This window comes from Macroventuria anomochaeta (assembly GCF_010093625.1).
Source record: "Macroventuria anomochaeta strain CBS 525.71 unplaced genomic scaffold BU25scaffold_2, whole genome shotgun sequence".
Classification (NCBI taxonomy): Eukaryota; Fungi; Ascomycota; class Dothideomycetes; order Pleosporales; family Didymellaceae; genus Macroventuria; species Macroventuria anomochaeta.
The window spans coordinates 618,987-638,817 of NW_022985363.1; the positions used below are offsets into that span (position 1 = coordinate 618,987).

Here is a 19,831-nt window from a genome sequence, read left to right on the forward strand (position 1 = left end):
GCAAGTTGGGCGATGAGCTGGTGCTGGCTGAATCCGGCAATGGAGCCTGTGCTGTGGCCTATCAATTGGCTTATCTTGCCCATTCAACTTTCATCTAACTCGCACAACCAGATTTTGAAATACTGCTGTGATACAAGGGGGTTTTTTTTTAATGGAAACAACACATATCGTGTCGTGAGTCACTCTCCTATATATGGATGAGCGTTGTGGAATCTCAGTCGAACGATGGGTGGGATGACCGAACTGCGTCTGTGCATCGTCTCTAGCGTGCATCTTCCAAAGCCCTGGAGTTGACAGTGAACACCCGCAACATGGCACCACCGAACGCGGCCGACGCGTCATCCGCGTCTGAATCGACTAAAGAGTCTTTTGGGACTACTCCAAAACCTACGAAAGCACAGACATTACCCCCACTCGAGTCAAAAGAGGGCATATGGCTTCGACGCGCAGCCATCCTCTCCTTTTGGGCTGTCGTCGTCCTCATTGGACTGCCAGTATGGTGGAAGACGACAGCCATCTACAGAGCGGAGCTTCCGCTGCAGGATATGACGGATTGGGCTGAAGGGAAGGTATGTACATAGGATCACAACCTCTCTGTAGTATGTATGCTAACACTAACCAGATATGCAAGCCCCTGTTCCCTCTACGCATTGCTGTCGAAGCCTCAATTCCTTCTCAGGACGCCCTTCAATTGGTCCGTTTGACACAGCATGCTATCGACGACCTCAACGAGTTCTCTGCGCACCATCTTCGCCTCATGCCCGCCGCCACCTCCTATACTGCGAACGCTTCCCAAGAAGTGATTATCGATGGAACGAGTGTCAGGATTGACGATACAGATATCGCTCTGGTCATTCGCATGATCCAAGTGGAGACTGGGGAGACGCCTCGATCGCAGCTACAGCCGTATTTGCCTACACTCGATGTGTACTACTCTGCAAGTCAGCTCCCTGCGCAATCCTCGAACAGCTCGCCGCTCGCAACTTTCATAGCACAGGAGCTGCACACAGTGTTCGCTGAAGAGCAAGCTCAACTAGCGTATTCGTTGGCTGCCCACCCCGGAGCACCAGCTGCCAGGACCAAGGCATTTTCTCCCGAGAAGCATGCCGAGCTGGACCGCCAGTCGACGAGGGCCCTGAAGTACGCCCCGACCTACCATCTCACTTTTTCGTTGTTCAGCCCGTCATACGCACCATCTGCCTGGAACATTGACGCCGCTCTTCAAACCTATCTGACACCATTGCTTGAGTCCTTTTCTGGTATCAGCAACTTCACTGTTGATTCTCAAGTCCAGTTGTATGCCACATTCTCACCCTCTATCCACCAACCCGAGTACGACGAGGGCTTGAAGGCATGGACGCTTCGTAGAGAAGATCTCAGTGGCTTCGTCAATGCTGCTGAATGGCCGCTGAGCCCGAGCATCGGCGAAGGACCTACCGTAAACTTCATTCTTTACGTTCCAGACGCCAGCCAGTCCCCTCTGTTGGTCAAGGAGAATGCAGGAAACAACTGGTTGATTCCTCAATGGGGTGGTGTTCACATCTTGAACCTCCCGGGTGGCTCGGTGACACCCAACATCTTGACCACTGAAGACCTTGCCCCGGCCATGCACACTTTCTCAGACCAGCTGACCTCGTTGTTCGGATTGCCACAAGCTCCTGCCTCGCTGCCTTTACGTATTTCGACCCTCGAACGTGTACGAGCCGCATCACTCATCTTCTCAGCTTCCTCGACTTTGGGTGCATTGGCTCAAGTCTACCAGAAACTACCTTCTATCCCAGTGCCCGACAACGTGGCTCAGTCTGCCGACTCGACCATCGCTCAGCTACAAAAAGCATGCGACTATCTTCGGGAAGGTCGGTTCCAAAGCGCTCTGGAACACGCGCGAGCCGCAGAAGTAGAAGCAGAGAAGGCCTTCTTCGAACGCTCCATGGTCGGCCAGGTCTACTTCCCTGATGAGCACAAAGTGGCTGTTTACCTGCCATTGTTGGGTCCCGTTGCCGTGCCTCTGGTCATGGCTGCGCTTAAGGAGCTGAAGGGCGCAATTGCAACACTTCGGGGAAGGTAAACCATTTACAGCACACTGCATCATCATTATACACGCATAAGTAGCAAGCTGCGGTCGATCCCCTTCCAGCCTTAGCTTATGCCTGAAAGCAGTTGCTACAACGGAAGGCTCTCTTTGTGCGTGCCTGACCTCGGGTGCAGGTGAACCATCCCCTCTCTTAGCCCAGGTCCATCAGTGGATCATCGTAGCGACTTGGCCATAAATTGACAGCTCCAAGACCCCATTTGGCGTGCACTAAGCCCCACTGCGGGGTACACGTGCGGAAGCTGAAGCTGTAAGGGACTCTCCACTTCATATAGCCGCGTCAAAGATGTAGCAATTCAAGTGCGGATTACGCAAGAAAGCTACCCACTTCCCTGTTTCGTTGGCTCACTGAGCTGCCTTGGTCGTTTCGCATCAATTACTTTGCTGTAAGGAACGTGTGGCGTTCTGACTGCTTGAGCTGCACGACAAAAGTAGTTAATGGTACAGTAAGAAAGTGGTACCCAACTAGGCTTCACGGACGGGTTACACTCGACGTCTGACCAGCCCTGTCAGGAGCCGTTCCGTGGTCATGTATAAGTAGACCCCTTATTACCGGCAGCTGCTACGCAGCAGTCCATAGACAGTCAAACGACTTGCAATACCCCAATCTTACTCTTCAATATGCCTCTCTCTGACCAGGGTGTCCAGGACATCAAGTCCCTCCTTGACTCGGCGACCAGCGAAGGACCAACCGGCTCACCCGGTCTAGCGTTCCACGCCGTCGACAGGTCCGGAAAGACTCTTGTCGAGTATCAGGCAGGAAACCTCAGCATCGACAGCAAGCAAGCCGTCAACGAAGACACCCTCTTCTGGATCGCCTCTTGTACGAAGCTGGTTACCGCCATTGCCTTACTCCAGCTTGTCGAGCAAGGCAAGATCGGTCTCGACGATGCCGAGGCTGTCAAGAAGTATGCTCCTGAGATCAGCAAGAAGCAGGTGTACGCAGACGGCGTCAATGGCGCAGACCAGCAGAATCAAGTCACTTTGAGGCAGCTGCTCGCCCATACAGCGGGCTTTGGATACTCGTTCATTGACCCTAGATTGCAAACTCCCGGAGACATCGAAGGCCAAAAGGGCGACGTGAACGATATCCTCAACTCGCGACTCGTCAACCAGCCTGGTTCTACATGGGAGTACGGCGTGCGTCCATCCTTCCACTGCCTCCCACTACTCACGGTTGTACTGACAAATGCTAGATTAGTATCGATTGGGCCGGCATAATCCTCGAACGCATCACCGGCCAACGCCTAGGCGACTACTTCAAAGAGCACATCTTCGCACCTCTCGAGGTCGACACGAAGGGCGCGACCATGTTCCCTCCCTTTTCCGCACAGTCCAATCTTGCAGAGATCCATCAGCGCGACCCTCAGTCAAGCGAGCTCCGCGTGCGCGACCACTTCTACGGAAATGCACTCAAGCAAGATAGCCCAGAGAAGCAGGATGCATACTTCCAGTCCGGCGGCGCGGGCCTCTTCACGAAGCCAAAAGAATACGTCAAGATTCTCGCGGCGATTCTGAACGAGGGAACAAGTCCGACGACGGGGAAGCAAATCCTGAAACCTTCCTCTGTCGAGCTGTTCTGGGAGAACCAGATCCCGAACCAGTACGTCCCTTCCTTCTGTTTCGCTACACCGCAGTCCATGAGCATCTCTCTCAGCCCTTTCCCCCGATATTGCTCTCTCCGGTCTTACTCCAGCACACGATCCTCCTTCCCGCCGCAACACATCAGCACCCGACCCCTCCTTTCCCATGTAAATGCACCTTGCCGACACAACTTACTAACGCCTCCCCAGGCCCGATTTCGCCCGCGGCGGCCCACCCCCCGCAAACCCAGAGCTCATCGCCGCAGTTCCCGAGTTCTACCCACAGCCGGGCAACCCGCCGCAAGGCTGGACATACGCGGGTTTCCTGACCATCGAAGCCGGACCCTCTGGACGCGGCCGAAACACGATCTGGTGGATGGGGCTGGCGAACTGTTTCTGGTGGATTGACCGTGAGAAGGGTGTTGCTGGGTTCATTGCGGGCCAGGTAAGCGATGAACACTTTGACAAGATAGTTTTGGACTGACGATGACTAGGTGCTACCCAACGGTGACCCGAAGGTTATTTCGGCGTGGTTCATGTGCGAGAAGACGATTTATGATAACCTGGAGTAACCATAGTCTCCTGTGTCGAAGGACGGGCGAACAGTGTACAAGACCTTGCATTTCTCAGTTGCTCTCTTATGCTGCCTTTCCATTCCGTTCTTTCAGATGCCCTCCCAGCTTCCCAACCACCCCCTCCGCCTCACCCAACCCACCCGTTCCCTGCCACTCAACCAAGTCTGCTAGGCCCTGATAGACATCTGCGATTTCTCGGAACACTTTCGCCTGCTCCCCAAATCCTCCTTGCGCACTAAATGTCTGCCCGATCTGATGCATTTCCTCGACCCACCTATACGCCTTGCCCGTGCAGCCCACAATACTCTTCTCCGCCTTGTCTCTCGCGCTGGGGTTATATTCATCGAGGTAGTGTCTGAGATCCGGGAGGACGTCGAGGTTGCTCGCGGTGGTGTAGGATTGGATGGCGAGGGCGGTGAAGCCTTTTGATAGCGCGGCGAAGCAGGCTTTCAGGCCGCTCGCCTTGCCGATGTCTTTGCCGAGATGGCGTGTATTCAGCACGTGTGCGAGCCTCTCCCCATCGATCGGCGCATCCGCCAGCTTATTCGGTCCAGACAGCGGGATGCCCGGGCGGAACCACGTCCCGTCCTCGTTCCTGCTCGGCGGCGCCCCAATAATGCCTCCGTCCACAAACCGCACTCCCTCCGCTTCCCGCCCAAACAACTCATACAGCTGCGTAACTCCATCCGGGCTCCCCGCATTCAGGTCCAGAAACCACAGCGCTTCTCGCTTACCTCTCCTCACACAGCTGTCTTTCAAGGCGGTGATGATGCGCTGCGCGGTAGCTGGTGCGTCCTTGGGCGGCACGATGCTAAGAACGTAGTCTGCTTGCGCAACGAGATCTGCGTCTGCGTCCCGCTGCTCGATTCCCGCAGATCTTGCTCGCGACTGCGTGGCGGTGCTGCGGTCTGAGACGTTTGTTATGACGCGGAAGGAGTGCGCGAGCAGGAGGGACGCGATGCCGAAGCCCATTTGGCCGATGGAGAGGATGGCTATTGTGGCGCGTGGAGATGTCATGGTGGACGGTGAATTTGATGTTTTTGGATGCTTGAGGCGTGAAGAGACATGTTGGAGGGGGAGACTTGACAAGGGGGTATGTCGGGGTGTACGTGCTATCTTATGTGCTTGCGGGGGGGTGGGGCGGTGACTTTAACAAGAAGAGGTTAGTAGGGGTGGGATGGTGTTAGGATGGATCGACTTGCCTGTTCCTCTATTGGACAATGCTCTTCAAATTCATGTATCCCGTCAGGACAAGAGCAGACATCTTTGCTTCACAGTGAGATTCTGGTGTGGAACAGGTTAAGCATTGCTGAACCCGATCCAAAACAACATTATCGAAAATGATGCATTTCCCTACCTCATGTCTGATCGTAAGCTGACTGAAAGTCCTACTCCGTAATACATATCAGCCGCATCTTCAGCAGACTGTTTGCCGTGCCCGTACCCATTAGTGGATGCATACCAGCAATCCAATTCGTACCCAAGAAAGAAAGTAGAAGTCCTATCCATAGTCCATAGCTCTCCTTGGACAATCTTCTTCTCCAGGGTGAGTCAAATTATCGAACTCTGTCGTGTCGAACTGTCGCCAGTGAGACTGTTCTGCTATATCAAGTTTCTGCCCAAAGTGTTCGCCGTATGGAGGCTTGGAGGGTTTCAGACCTGCGATCTGCGGAGGAAACCACCACGCCTATATCTGTCAGCCTTCATGCCTACAAACCGCAACGTGCAACTCACCTAGCAGGCGCACCATCTGTAGCTACACGACTGCGTTCCCTACTCCAAGCCAAAATCCCAACAATAAAACTCGCAAACCAAAACACCGCCGCCAAAAAGCTGAACGCCTGCGCCGCATTCCATTGCCCACAGTAATTATTTGTCACATCGATGTTGTCCCAGGCCCAGATGCTGCCACATTTAATCTGGTCATCGTAGTAGTCCTGCAGGAGACCGAAGACCGCGAACCAGGCAGCGCAGAAGAGCAGGTCGGTGATGAAGTGGGTGATGGTGGCGCTGGGGAGTGCCATCCAGAGCAGCGCGAGCCACACGGAGATGGCAGAGATGACGGTGCTGTAGATGAGGCGCGAGAAGGGGCCGATGTGGTGCGCTTCGTACTGGTGCAGGAAGTGGGCGCTCAGGCCGAGGACGATAGCTGCGGAGACGAATTGTAAGAAGCGCAGGGCGATGGGGATGATGCGTGAGAATGGCATGTTGGGTGAGATGTCGTTGGTATAGCTGTTGGCGTTGAGGTGTTCGCTTATGTGGATGAGTAGACGAGGTGTGATATTTGGTGTTGAAGTGATCGAGGTAATGGCAGGTGAGATTGATTGTAGTTTTGGTGAAGGCAGCTTCCAATCGATTGCTGGAGCCTAGAGGTGATCACCTGCTTGGGCTTTGCAAACGGAAGTCGCAGTCCTGCCAATGGCAAGAGTGAAGGTGAAGACACGGCCTGCTCTTAAGCTGCGGCGACTGACGTGGGGCTTACCGTGAAGGCTGGTGAACGAAGTACAAACGATGACTTCCTGGACGGAGCAACATGTGATTAACTTAGACACATGATGCCGTAACCCGGTTTGCTGGTGTCGCTGCCAATATGCGACTGTAGTACAGCGCCGTTCTCGTAACACCTTTTGCATCGCTCTTGCCCTGCGGCCACAAGTTCAAGATTGGTATTCAACCTGATCGCAAGAGACCTTTACCATGGTATCGTAGCATTCGACTTTGGGACGCAAGTGAGCAACTCCCTATCCAGACATTCCGGGGCGGCATTGATAAGTTTCGTACGTTGTGAGTCGGTGCTGCGCTGCGTGACAAACAGGCTCGCGCAGAGGTTGAACGTGATACTGTACAAGGTAGTCTTGTCACTCGTGACATCGTGACATGACTGTCATATCCCGTTCTGGCAATGCTAGAGCGGGGTAGTTGAGGAAGTGGAGAAGAAAGGGAGCTGCGCGGCTGTGGGAAAAAGCATTTGACCTGCACTACCTCCCACATGTTGCTTCGTCGCCCTTGCTCTGTCAGCGAACAGGATTGTAGAACACCAACTTCAATCTACAACAAGGTGTGCTTATTCGCTATGTGTGTGTGTGTGTGTGTGTGTGTGTGTGTGTGTGTGTGTGTGTGTGTGTGTATAGCTATGCGGTCCAGACCAGATGATGCCGCTCGAGAACAGGAAAACGCCGTGCACCCGCGCTATGCTCTAAGGACAGTCCTACTTTATCTTCCTCGCCTCCGCCCTCGAAATCTCATCTCCCATGTTCTTCACACCCTCCAACATGCCCCTCTGTGTCAGGCTGCCTCCTCTACTGTGTCCACCGCTCCCATCGCCGCCAATAGTACTTCCACTGCTGACGTTCCTCCTGTGCCCCTCCCCACCCGCACTTGTGTCCTCAAGGACCAACCTCCTGCGATCACCACCAGCCGCCATGCGCCCAGCGAACTGGTGCCAGCAATTCGGAGCTTGAAGAATGTACTTCTCCATTGCGATCCTGAACCGATTGCGGTAGTCTTTAGGGGATGTGATGGTCGGCTTGTTCTTCCCGCGATCTTTGATCCAAGACTCGAGTTTCTTGTCCCACGTATATGTGCGAATGCAATCGATGATACCAACGATGATCTCGCGTTCAGCATCATCGAACCCAGCCATGAGCGAGTAATCCATGACATTGTTCTGTGAAAGGAAGAGCGTGTCGTTCCACACACTGGCTTTGAGCAACTTCTTCGTGTGTTCACGGACGAAGATAGGTGTCTCGGAGTAGATGATGTCGACAAGGTTCTCGTCAAGCAGAACTTCGTCGCGCTCACCCGTGGATTGAATCTTGCGGTTGCGCATGCTGCCTTTGAGATCGTACCGTCGATTAGGTTCGCGGTCGTAGAACAAGTTTTCCATGACCAGCATAAACCAGTCGAAGTCGCGGCCTGTAGGTGTTTTGATTTGGACTTGGAAGAGGCCGAACATCTTAGCGATGACGGAGGGTAGCTGCCTGAATAGATTCTGGTGCGTGAAGGCGAAGTAGTTGGGAGCGAAGCGGAAAAAGGCTTGAACCTCGATCGGCGACAGGGATTTGAGGATGAAGCGGTCATCAAGGGTCTTGAGGAAGATGGATTTGGATTTTCCACCTTTCGACTCGAATTTGGAGCAACGCGAAAGCGACTCGACGAAGCGGTCGGCGACCCCACATTTTCGACGGAGCGCGTCGAAAGACTGCGCATAGAAGATTTTGCACTGCGCCTTGACTCCGCGATTGGTGAAGCCATACCGGATATTGGTGTTCTTGTCGTGGAGGAGGTTGCGCTCGATTGAACCTTCCATGGACTCCATGTCTAGGCCAGATGGATCGTCACGGAAAGATTGGAGTTTAGCCAGGTAGTCAGGGCTGGACAAGGCCAGCGCGATGATTGAGCTGGGCTCATCTTCGCGAACGATGATATCCGAGTCCTCCCAAACGTGCTCAATCTGCGCGAAGGGGTAGTCGAGGGGTGCCCATCCGCTTGCAGAGCGCTCTGACCAGAAGTTGGTCAGCATCTTTAGCAGTGTCGTCTTCTCATGCTTTGGGAGTTCCAATGAAGCCTCGAGCTGGGAATCGCTCATGTTAAGAAGCTGCGAGCTTGAGATGCTGTCTGGTAATGGAACGTCTTCTGGAGCCATTTCAACATCGCTCGTGTCGTTCTCAGCATCAGATGCGGGATGACTGTCGGCCTGGGGTGACTCTTCGCTGTCAGTGTGAGTATCCACCATATCCCTGCCCTGACGCTCGTCGACCGGCGATTGGGGGGCTGTCGTGACGTCCGTCGTCTCTGTGACCGCACTGTCGTCAAGAGTACTATTGTCGACGCTTGTACGGGGAGGAGGCTCAACCTGCACATCCTCATCAGATGCAGTGTTCTCTTGGACTGCTTCGTGAACGTCCTTGTAGACCTCGACAATGGGCTTGGATGACGCAAGCGGATATGCGCGCACTTGTCTGTCCCTTGCACGATAACGCTCACGTGTGCGCTCCTTTTGGAACTCGCGTGACAGCTGTTCAAAGTGTTCAGCGAGCTTTGACACTTTGGTCGACTGACTCTTGAAAGGCACAGAGCGTGGAATCCTCGACGTAGACCTTGACTGCTTTGAGATACCAAGACGTAATCGCTCGGTCATGCGTTCCAGAGCTTTCTGCGATTCGTTGAACGTTGGTCGGAGGACGTCTGACTTGTATGGTCCCACTGGCGGGAGGGTCGATGGGTGCTTTGGAATGTTGCCAGGTTGTGATTGAGTGCGTGCCAATGCGGCGGGTCTTGCTGGGGTCTCGCGCCGAATGGTGTCTACCAGTCGTGGAATCTTGCTTTCCAATGTCATGTGAGGCGTTGGTGATGGCGAAGGCGAAGGCGAACCCTGCATATTTTCGATGGCATCCGCCAAAGACTTGTCAATCGGGTTGATCTTTGGATGGCTCGTGGGTGTAGGTGATCCTGGATCAAGCTGATTCCCATCAGGGGACAATGTTGGCGTCTGCGGAGGCTGGTCGTCTTTGATTGGGAAATCTGACGATACTGCAAGGTCGAGGTGTCGCACATCTTCTCGCTCCACAGCTTCGCGTGGTGTCTGGATAGGCAAGTCGGAGATCGCTTTGATGGGTGTGGATGGTCGTTCCGCTAAAGGCGTAACATCCGCATCGGCGGCGGGTGCATCTCCGTCCTCTTTAACCACCAAGGTCAACATGTCAGTGGCCTTTTCTGAGGACATGTTCGATGGCATCGGCGTCGACGCTAACGAATCATCTTTATCATCATATCCAGGCTCTTCCTCACCAGACTCTACGCCTTCATCAACTGAGGTCAGCGATGTACTGGATTCGTCGCGTTCAAGGAAAAGCTTCTTCAATTGCAAAGTGGCGAGCCTTCGAATGTCCTTCTCAGACGGGAAGAACATTCGTTCAAAGTCCATGAACGTCTCGTCCCAGGCGATGGCTTTCTCCTGTATCGCACGAATGGCGCGATTGAGTGGGATTATCTCGTAGTACTTCGAGTTCATGTACTTGTCCTGCAGTTTGTGCCGCAGGAACTCGTGCTCGTCATTCACGCGCTTGATGAGATGCTCGACCTCTGCCCTACATGCTTCGACCTTTTCGGCAATCACGCTCTCGACGTGAATGCTCCTGATGCGAGCGCGCACTGAAGCCATGAAACAGTCCAACCGTTCTTCGATCTTCAGGAACTGCTCGTTTTTGAGCCTCAGATCACTGTCCACTTTCCAGGTGATGTTTGGTCTCGGCACTATGACCTCGTACATTGGTACGGCGTCGTACTGGATGCGAAGTGCGACATTGTTGTAGCCAAAGTAACGTACGTGGTCCTTGTGGATGTCGTGGGGACACACGCCCGCCCGAGGATGCAGCTGCGTGCTCCAGAAAGTCAACTCGAGGTACTTGGCAAAGGAGTACTTCCAGGTCCACTCGGACATGGGAATTGGCTGCGTTTCTTGCCCGCATTTCCTGCACACGCTCCACATCAGGATTGCTTGATACAGGCCCTTCAGTTTCGGGGGATGCTTCTGAACGACAACCGTCATTTGTCCTTCGCCATGCACGTACTGACGCGAATGGTCTACCATTCGTCGGTTGCATCCATCCACTTCGCAGACGACGCCTGCTGACGTGCAGAGATCCTCGACATACTGGCCAAGTGTGCAGTCAGGGGTGAAGCCATCGTCGTAGTCGTGTTCTTGATAGAAACCAAGTGCGATGATTTCCGGTCCAATGCAGGGCGTCGAAGTGGTGGTGTTAACCACACTGTACAAGACTGCGATCCTTTGATGGTTGAATGGGTCGTACAAATCCGCGTTTCCCAATAGATACGCTTCCCACTGTCGTTTCTGTGTTTCGTAGTTGTGGAGGGCTTTGTCGTATTCAGATGCGTGCACGGCAGAGAGGAACTCACGAACCTGTTTCGAAGCTTGTTCAACAACAGTGTGAACCATCTCCGGCTGTACGAGTTCAAAATTCTGGTGAGTCGCCCTTTCCTCTTCTCCTCCTCCTCCTCCTCCTCCTTCTTCTTCTTCTTCTTCTTCTTGATCATCAGACTCAGGGGTGTACTGATTCTTGAAGTTCCGGAGGCGATCAAGCTTCCTCTCGTATTGGCGAGCCTGTTCTAGGAGGTACGGCTGCATGAACTTGACGAATGGTGACGAGGATAACACTTTTGTACGGTGGTTCTCCACCAGATCGCTGTAGTATGAGGGCGCGGCGTCTCCAGCTGATAGCTTGTCGTCAGAGTGAGTTTCCACACCAGCTGCGTTGGCTATCGCATCGTTGATATTCTCCGTATGCTCACCATCGCCGAAGGCATGAGGGTCGACGACCGACTCTGTTGGTGTGTCCACGAACTCGTCTCGCATGAGGCAGGTCTCGAGGCGGAGATTGTACACCACGTAACTCATGAACTCCGTGACACGCTTCAGTTTGACCAAGTCATGGTTCTCAGCGCCTCGTAAGATGATGGTGCATCCCAAATCTTTCTGACATCCAGACAGATAGATGTACGTCTTCTTGACGTTCTTGTGTACATATGTCCGGACGTCAAAGCTGCCACAACGTCCTAGGTGAGACGGATCTATGGCGAGCTTGTCAACAGATGAGATCATCCGCGATTGCGTACATCTGGCAACAGCGTTCAGTACAGTAGGCTTGACATTGTAGACCACGGCAATGCCCTCTTGGTCGAGCAACTCGAGGGCCAGGCCGGACACGTTACGCTGAACCAGTAGAACGTGTGGCCGAAGCGCTGCAATGCGGCTGACCAAGTTGCGCAAATACTCTCGCTCTTGAGCAATGACAGGTTCCAAGCTCATAAAGTGCGTCTGATGTCGTGCGTACTCGATCGCAAATGTAATGATGATGATCCTCGGATTCGGTATATTGCGTGGCATGCTTCGAAGGGCGACGTTCTTCGTAAACACTACTCCTGACACGTATGCTGTGTCGCGCGGTTTTCCGCCAGGGATCTTCTTCAGCTTGATGTAGTTTCGCACATCTATGTCATCGCCTCTGTCCACATCCGGGTTGACGTCATCTGTGCATTGGCGCAAGATCGGAATGAGAGCTTTCTCCCAGCTGGACACGTGCGCAACGCCTGCATCCCGCAGCATTTGCGTAAGCAGCTTGCGGGCATGATCGAGACTGGCTTTGTTGAGCTCGACTTTGGGGAATATTCCACCCTGCATCGAAGCACTGCGTGTGATCTTCGTGCCCGGTGGCGTCGGCGAGGGAGAAGGGCGAAGCTGTGGAGTCCCGGACTGCGACCCTAGTCCGCCTGCACCGAACCCTGCGGTGAAGGGTCTTAGCAAGGTGCTGCTCTTGGCTCGTCGAGGTGAGGGACGATTTGTGATGCTGCTGACACTCAAATTCCGTCTTCTCGTTGGTCGCGCGCCATGTCGACTTGCGATGCTGATGTTGTCGCTGTCTCGAGCAGGTCCGCTTTTGTCTCCCGCACGCGACTTGCCCTTCTTCAACGACGCCAGAAGACCGCCAAACCCACCTTTATCGCCCTCGAGGCCCGTGCCGGTGGAAGTGTCTGCGTTCAAGGCGGCAAAGATGCTTGGATGCTCCTCCTCGCTCGAGCCATCGTCGGACATGAAAGGCGCCAGGTCAGGGTCGATGATGTTATCGTGGTGGAAAGCAGGCAAGTTCGGCTGGCTTCGAGGGTTCTCGTGGAGATACTGGTGGAATGGCGCACGGTCGTCGTGTTTGACATGGCGCATGTGTTGGTGTTTCGAGTGATGGCGTTTGTGGCTGGAAGAGCGCGGTCGCCCACTGAGCGAGCGCAACGACCGTGATGAACTTGGTCTGGCAAGAGTCTGAGCACCAACCTCGATGACATGAGATCGGCGCTTCTTCTCGCTTCCACTCTTCCGCGACATGGGTATGCTGATGGTAGGCGTGCCGATCTTCGTGTGGTCGTGTTGCGGATGAGTGTCATCGTCATCGTCATCGTCGAAAACCTCGGCTTGGTTGCTGTGGTCATAGATGGATGCCTGGTCTCCTTCATCCGTGTAGTCGGAAGAGTCGTCGTCATGGCCGTATATGATGTTCTCGCAAGGCTTGCATACTCGGAGATTGCCCGGCTGTCCAAAAAGCTTGCCCGACACGATAGAGGTGCACTTGGAGTCGAAGATCTGCCCACACGTACGACAGTGGTGTTTTCTTCGGAAGGTCGTGAATGCATCTCCGCAGTTGAAGCAGTCCTTCGCGTTCTCGTCTCTCATCCAAAACTCCCTGTCCAATATCTTCCTGCGCATCTGCGTGAAGGCGCTTCGAGGCATGCTGTTGACTGCAGGGCTTGCATGGGCCTGACGTTGGATCTCTTTGATGGGAGGCACTGTGGGGGCGCGCATTGTGGAGGTCGTGATGACAGAGCTAATGCCATCAGAGGACGATGTCCTCGAAGTCTGGAAGCCTGGCAGGTGTGAAGGGCCAACCTTCAACAGCGGTGGGCGCTGTGGCTCGGGCGCAGCCACGGGCGGTGGAGCGCTGGCGCTGGCCTGCGGCTTCTCGGTGTCTTCAGAGCCGTTGTCAGACTGGTCTTTGGGGTTGCTCGCTGGTGGGCGAGTGCTGTCTGATCGAAGGCTGGGGCTGTCGCGGACAGCGTCTGGCGGAAACTTGAAGCCGGCCGTGTCCACGGGCTTGTCGCCATCGACAACGACCATGTCGTCCTCCGTATCGTCGCTGTCTTGGGCTCCGTACTCCCTGTTGCTTCGTTTCCGGCGCAGACCGTCATCCCGAGCGGGCGCGAATCGCGGTGAGCGAGAGCTTCCTGCGCCTGGCGCGAAGTCCTTCACCGAGCCAGTCTTGGGCAGGTCGAATGCAGATCCCTTGGGCAGGTCGAATGCGGATCCACTGTGCACGCGCGAGTGTGTGCTCACAGGGCTGTGCGCGAAGGATTCATCTTCCCTGAGTGATCTGCTAGGCTCGGTGCTTGGCGCTACCGACGGTCGGGAGCGCGTAGTCTGGAGCGAGGACTTGGAGCCGTTGAGCGAGAGCTTGCTTGTTATCGTAGCGTTCGACACCGTCGAGTCTCGAGAGGGCGGAGGAGCGACGTCTGGGAAGGCGGCGGACGAGGGCGACTGCAGCCTGGACGAGGGCACCGAGACGACGACGGGGGACGATACCGCGGTTCCGCCGGGGCTGCGTGCTCTCACGCTGGGTCTGGAGCTTGTGCGCTTCCTAGAGCCCGAGGAGAGGCTGTCGGCGCCATCGCTGCCCGCCTCCTTCGCGCCCCCGACCGACGCTCTTATGCGGCTGTAGAGGCCACTCAGGCCGCCCTGCACCAGCTCTATGCCCTTGGGTTCGCCCGCGGCTGCGGGCGCTGGCGGCGCAGTGAGGTCGTCGAAGGTGGTGAGGGAGTCGGAGTGCGATGCGGCAAGGTGCAGCTGGTGCAGCTGGTGCAGCGCGTCGTGCGGCGCGTCGTGCAGCGAGTCCCGCGAGTCTCTGGCCATGGCGGCGGCGGTGTGTGTGCAGCAAGTGCTAGAGGGACGGGGACGGGGACGGGTGCAAGGTGCGGGGCGCGGTGGAGGGCATCCGGCGGGGCTCAGTAGCAGCCAGCATCAGGCTTCACCGGCGCGCCGATGGCTGGCTGGGTCGGGTCTGGTAGTGAGGGCTGGGTCGAGTTTGGCAGGTAGTGAAGGTCGCTGTCGATATCGTCACCGGCGCGGTGAGGGGCTTAGCGAGGGAGCAGCTGGGTGCTGGCCATCTCATGAGCCTCGACACGCAGGCCAGGGCTAGGCGGTTGGGCTAGGCGACCGCTGCGGCAGATCGAATGGCGCGCCGGGCGGGTGAATGGTCCAGGCACATGATCCGTCCGCGATGACGCGCGAGCCGGGTGCATAGTGGTGGAGTCGCCAAGCTGCCTGGCCGAGTTCACTTCCGCCCCCGCGTGCCTTCAGCCTCGCCCAACGCGCAGGGAACGTCGAGCCAAGGCAGTCGGCAGGCGCGTCTCTGGGGCTCTGTCGCATGGTGTTGGAGGGGTCTGCCGCGCAGTCCATGGCCCCTGCCCGGCTCCCATGGCCCCTGCATGCCTCCCATGGCCCGCCTGCAAAGCCCCGCTCTCTTCCAGATCTTTGCGCTCCCCGCCGCCGAGCCGTGATTCTCTAAGCTAGGCGCGTCCTAGACGCGTCGATGCATGGCTCTGCGCCCAAAGCCCTGGCTCCACGATGAGGTCAAGACTCAACTCGACCTCGGACACAGCTGGTTGGAGGAGAAGAACAAGGCCAAGGCAGAGCGCGACAGACCGTCGGCCCATCTCGACGGAAAGTGGGAAGGCCTCTATCACGACAACGGCTCCTGCATCGACATCGTCGGGCCGTTCGGCTCAGACGTGCAAGTGCTCGTCCTCAGCGTGCGATTCCACTGCTCTGTCCCTGTGCATCTCTGACCCTGGTTTCGTGTAGGTCAATCCCCTGGTCGTCACAGACGGCCGCCACTACACCGAAACTTCTCTCGCCAGCGCCTGTCGCAACCATCTGCGCGCGCGATTCCCCGCCCGCCATACTGCCGTGGGCACGGTTTGGGCCGTCAAGAAGTACACCTTACGATACACCTCCTACGGCCCTCCGCGCAACAAGCTCCAATTCATACTGGACGCTGTCGACTGGGTTGGCGAGGGCCATAGAAGCAGAATTCGGGTGGACTCTGTAGTGCGTCTGAACTACTCTGACGGCATAGCCTCAACGCTGCAACAGCTTCATAATACCCGCGTGCAAGAAGACCACCGATGCTTGCGGCCACAGCCACGGGAAGAGAACCTGGACGACGGAACACGCACAATGGCAGGTGCAGATGAGCCGCGTGACGAAGATGCTTCGATGAACACCCAAATGCCATTTGGAACGCAGCTTCAGCATCCAATCAGGTCGCGGAGGAATGGGAATGATGATGATGATGGTGGTGGTGGTGGTGGTGGTGGTGGTGGTGGTGGTGGTGGTGGTGATGATGGTGATGATGACGACGTTTCGTTCGTGGGCGTCAACAGACTAGAACCCGTGCTGGCTGGCAACACACAGAGGGCAGAGCTGAAACCTCGATCAGGCAATGCATCCTCAGAGGCCCAAAAGCAAAAGCAACTTCTATCGCTCTTGGGAAGAGCCCAGCCGCCAGTGGCTCCCCAGGCTCGAGTTCGCGATCGCGCAAGCACGAGACCACAGCCAAGAAGGTCTGCAGAACATGCTGCCGCAACTTCGCCCCGACCCAGAGAAATTCAGAGCAAACGAGCAGATCGAGAGAGAACTGAGGAGCTGGTGGCGAGCTCGACTCAGGCTCCGCCAGACAAGGGCAAGAAGCGCACGCGAGAAGTCGAGAACGAATCGCCGTCATCTCACCATCCGGCGAACACCTCTTTCTCAGAGAAGGAGCCCAGGAAGAGCAACGCCAGTCAAATGGACAGATTTGCAGCCGAATGTCCATGGATGAAGGGACTCAGGTTCAATCGGGCGTCTGCAACCGTACCTGACGATCAGGCTTACATCCTCCAGAAACCTGAAAGCTGGTACAAACCGCAGGTTGGCCAGCGCTTCCCCGGTGCCAACATACCCGTTCAGACTCTCATGGTTCTCAGCAGAATGGCGGACGAGAGGGCTGCGCTTGAAGGTGCGGATAGCTCAGGCTCATTCCACGATACGGATCCATCATCTGGATCATATCCACCCAATTCTGCGCCTCAGCCGGCGGACGAGCAGGACAGCGAGTCAGAGGACGAGGCTCTTACGAGTCCAGTCTCCTGGAATACCTCGCCCACCCCTGAGCCTCCGCAACGACCTCCCTGGCGTCATCAAGGGCTTCCTCCTGATTCGAGCATCGAAGTGCCGCAGGGTGTCGCGGAGTCTGCAGTACGACGAGATCATTCGCCGCATCCCACCCTGCCTGCCTCATCACACGAGAACGAGGTAGATCTTCCGCCATCGTCGCCTCCCGCTCATCAGGCAGCCGATGATAGCGATGACGGAATGGAACTGGAAATCTCGGTCCCTCAGGCACTGGGAGAAGATTTGGAGATACAGCCAGCGTCTCGCTATGTTCACACCCACATCCCGCGTACCGAGCCACGCTCAAGATCAATCGTGCAGGTAAAGGAAACGCCTCATGTCAAAGGCAAGAACGGCCAACAACCTGTCGTTACAATCTCTCCACCAACGCAAGAGTCGAACAGGCACTTGGAGAACTCGTCATCTGCGTCCATAGTGCGAGCGACGTATCAAGACTTGAGTTCTTCGGCGGTGAAAGAGACCAGGCTGGATGCGCTTCACGAGAGCCACAGTAACAATCAGCAAGACGGTGTTGGTACCGACCTCCCTACCCAGCCAAACGCAGCTCAAGGCTCAATCCCCGACAATGACGCTCAAGATGTGTCCATGTTCGATGTGTTTGTACACGAAGAGCCTCCTCTAGACCCGACTCGACAAGATGACATGCAGAAGCAAACAAACAATCTGCAGACAGAGACCTTACAGGAAGGCGGTCCAGCGCAACCGGAACCGACACCAATGTCTGCTCAACTTCCACCTAAGGATTCAAGCTCAGGTGAACAGGCTGCACCAGCACCAAACAGAAGCGTGCCCGCAATATCGGTGCAACCAGAAAGGGAGCCATCGAGGCCGCCCTCGGCCACACCAAGTCTCACCAAACGTAAGCTCGAGACAACTTCTACCAGAGAGCGCAGGCGACCTGCGAAGCACAAGCGTCTCAAGATTGTAAGCTTCGGCGGTGGAGACTCAGAAGCTCTACGCCAGCAGCGCGCAGAGTCCTTACGAAGGTCCGAGATTGAGAGGCAAAAGTCAAGTGCAAGTGCCGAGAGCAGGCAAGGCTCGGTCAGCAATGTATCGGTACAGCAGGATGCAGCTCCAAAGATGGGAGACTTGGATGACAAAGAGCCGAGAAAGCCCCCAGTCGAACAGGCGAATGCTGCCGTGGAAGGTAACATGTCTCCTCGTCATCAGAGTCTCTACGCTTCACCCAGTCCAGTACTGCGTCCCGCAGCGGCACCTCGTACTGCTGCATCGATAACTGAAAGCATCAATCTTGATCAGCCGGAGCAGGATACGTCTGGAAAGCATACCATACCCCAGGCGGCTTCAGAGGAACTAGTCGCAGCACAACAGATGCAAACGCAGCCTCGGCCCAAAAGCCCGCCAGAACACCAGTCGGAGCCCCAGTTGGGGCCAGCGCCCGTATCTGCACCAGTGCCTGTACCAACTCGACCAAGCCCACAGGTTCCAGCACGCACAGAGCAGGCGCCACCAGCTGCACCAGTTGATGTTTCAACATCATTGACGGTTTTTGAAAGGTTCAAAGCTGCATACTCTGAGTACACAGGCACCGTCGAGCACTTCACAAACCAGTGCACGCGAACGGAAGAGCTCGATCGAGAAGACAAAATGGTACCGAAGTGGATGTGGGACGACTTCATCATCCGTAATCAGACCGACTACAGAGATTATGCATCCAAATGCATCGATTCAGGAGACGAGCCGATGCCGTACATTCGTTTCTACAAGGACAATATTCGAGACGCGATTTACAAGAACGGTGTCATCGAGTCAAGAGCTGTGCTGCTCAAGGCGCTCCAGGAGCTCGGCGTTCAGCCTCGTATGATTGTGACTCCAACGCCGCAGCCACCTGTCAAGCAAGCGGTTCGACAGCCGAGTCCCCAGTCTCCTCCACCACCCGTGCGACACTCCACACACAGTCGTCCATCTCATCAGCAGTCAGTGCAGCCACCCCCTCAGCAACCCATCCAGGCGTCACCTCGACAGTCTGCTCAACGACAGACTCAATCTCCAACGCCACCGCCAAAGAAGAAGTCATCACGGAAGTCTCTGCCCTTCACACTACCCAGCAATCCAATGTTAGACCGCGTCAACGGCACACCTCGCATTCGTCATTCGCTCCCCGCAAACTCATCTCGTGCCGCTCCATCATCCACTCCCGCTCCGACACCTTCGGCACCGCCAGCCCCTGGCGCTCGTTCGAAACGCAAGTCCAACTTGCCTGAGCTTCTCAAACAGTACAGAGCCAACGATGCGCCCCCCAAGCTGACCAGCGATCGATTCCGTGAATTTTCGAGGGCACAGCAGGTAATGACGAGCATCACTGGGAGTACCAGGGTAAGCTCGACCTCAGACCTAAGGAAGGACAAGAGGGACAAGCGCAAGAGCTAAGAAAGCATAGGTTGATTCAAGCAAACCGTGGCCGAGCAATCTTGAGGTCAGACCGTCTGTGAGGGATTTGCCGAAGAGGAAAATTGATGTTCTGAGTTGGAAAGATGAGCTATGATGGCGATTCGTCTGGAGGCCACTCCATATGTTTAGTATTGTACACTTCGAAAAGTTGGAACGCGCATTTGGGGATTTCAGAGGCGTCCATATACCCCGGGTTACGGTGCGAAGCATTGGGTACGTAGTATTGGATATTCAGTTTACAGTTCAGGTAATGGTAAGGTCTTGATGGACCTCGCATACAATTGCATCGTTCGTATTATGTTTTCTGATATCCAACTCAAATCTCGCCCATATAAACACATCCAGTGACATGCAAGGGTTCTGCCTCCAATCTCAA

At 55.5% G+C, this 19,831-nt stretch overlaps 3 protein-coding genes across 3 annotated transcripts; 2 read left to right on the forward strand and 1 right to left on the reverse strand.

Annotated features, from left to right (window-relative positions):
* Positions 1-311: 311 nt before the first annotated feature.
* BU25DRAFT_329595 (beta-lactamase/transpeptidase-like protein) lies at positions 312-4,247 on the forward strand (the record flags this gene model as incomplete). The annotated part of the gene is made up of 7 exons (XM_033702322.1): positions 312-569; positions 623-2,064; positions 2,385-2,494; positions 2,631-3,232; positions 3,289-3,695; positions 3,886-4,120; positions 4,170-4,247. The coding sequence occupies 7 exons, from the start codon at positions 312-314 to the stop codon at positions 4,245-4,247; spliced, it is 3,132 nt and encodes a 1,043-aa protein (XP_033566916.1).
* A 497-nt stretch (positions 4,248-4,744) lies between these two features.
* On the reverse strand, positions 4,745-14,721 carry BU25DRAFT_417321 (uncharacterized protein; the record flags this gene model as incomplete). The annotated part of the gene is made up of 7 exons (XM_033707797.1): positions 4,745-4,790; positions 4,885-5,397; positions 5,608-5,751; positions 5,985-6,609; positions 6,733-6,893; positions 6,947-7,090; positions 7,463-14,721. 7 exons carry the CDS (start codon positions 14,719-14,721, stop codon positions 4,745-4,747), a joined length of 8,892 nt encoding a protein of 2,963 aa, XP_033566917.1.
* A 683-nt stretch (positions 14,722-15,404) lies between these two features.
* Positions 15,405-19,434, forward strand: BU25DRAFT_453915 (uncharacterized protein; the record flags this gene model as incomplete). Its single annotated transcript, XM_033709832.1, has 2 exons — positions 15,405-15,620; positions 15,673-19,434. The coding sequence occupies 2 exons, from the start codon at positions 15,405-15,407 to the stop codon at positions 19,432-19,434; spliced, it is 3,978 nt and encodes a 1,325-aa protein (XP_033566918.1).
* Positions 19,435-19,831: the final 397 nt, after the last annotated feature.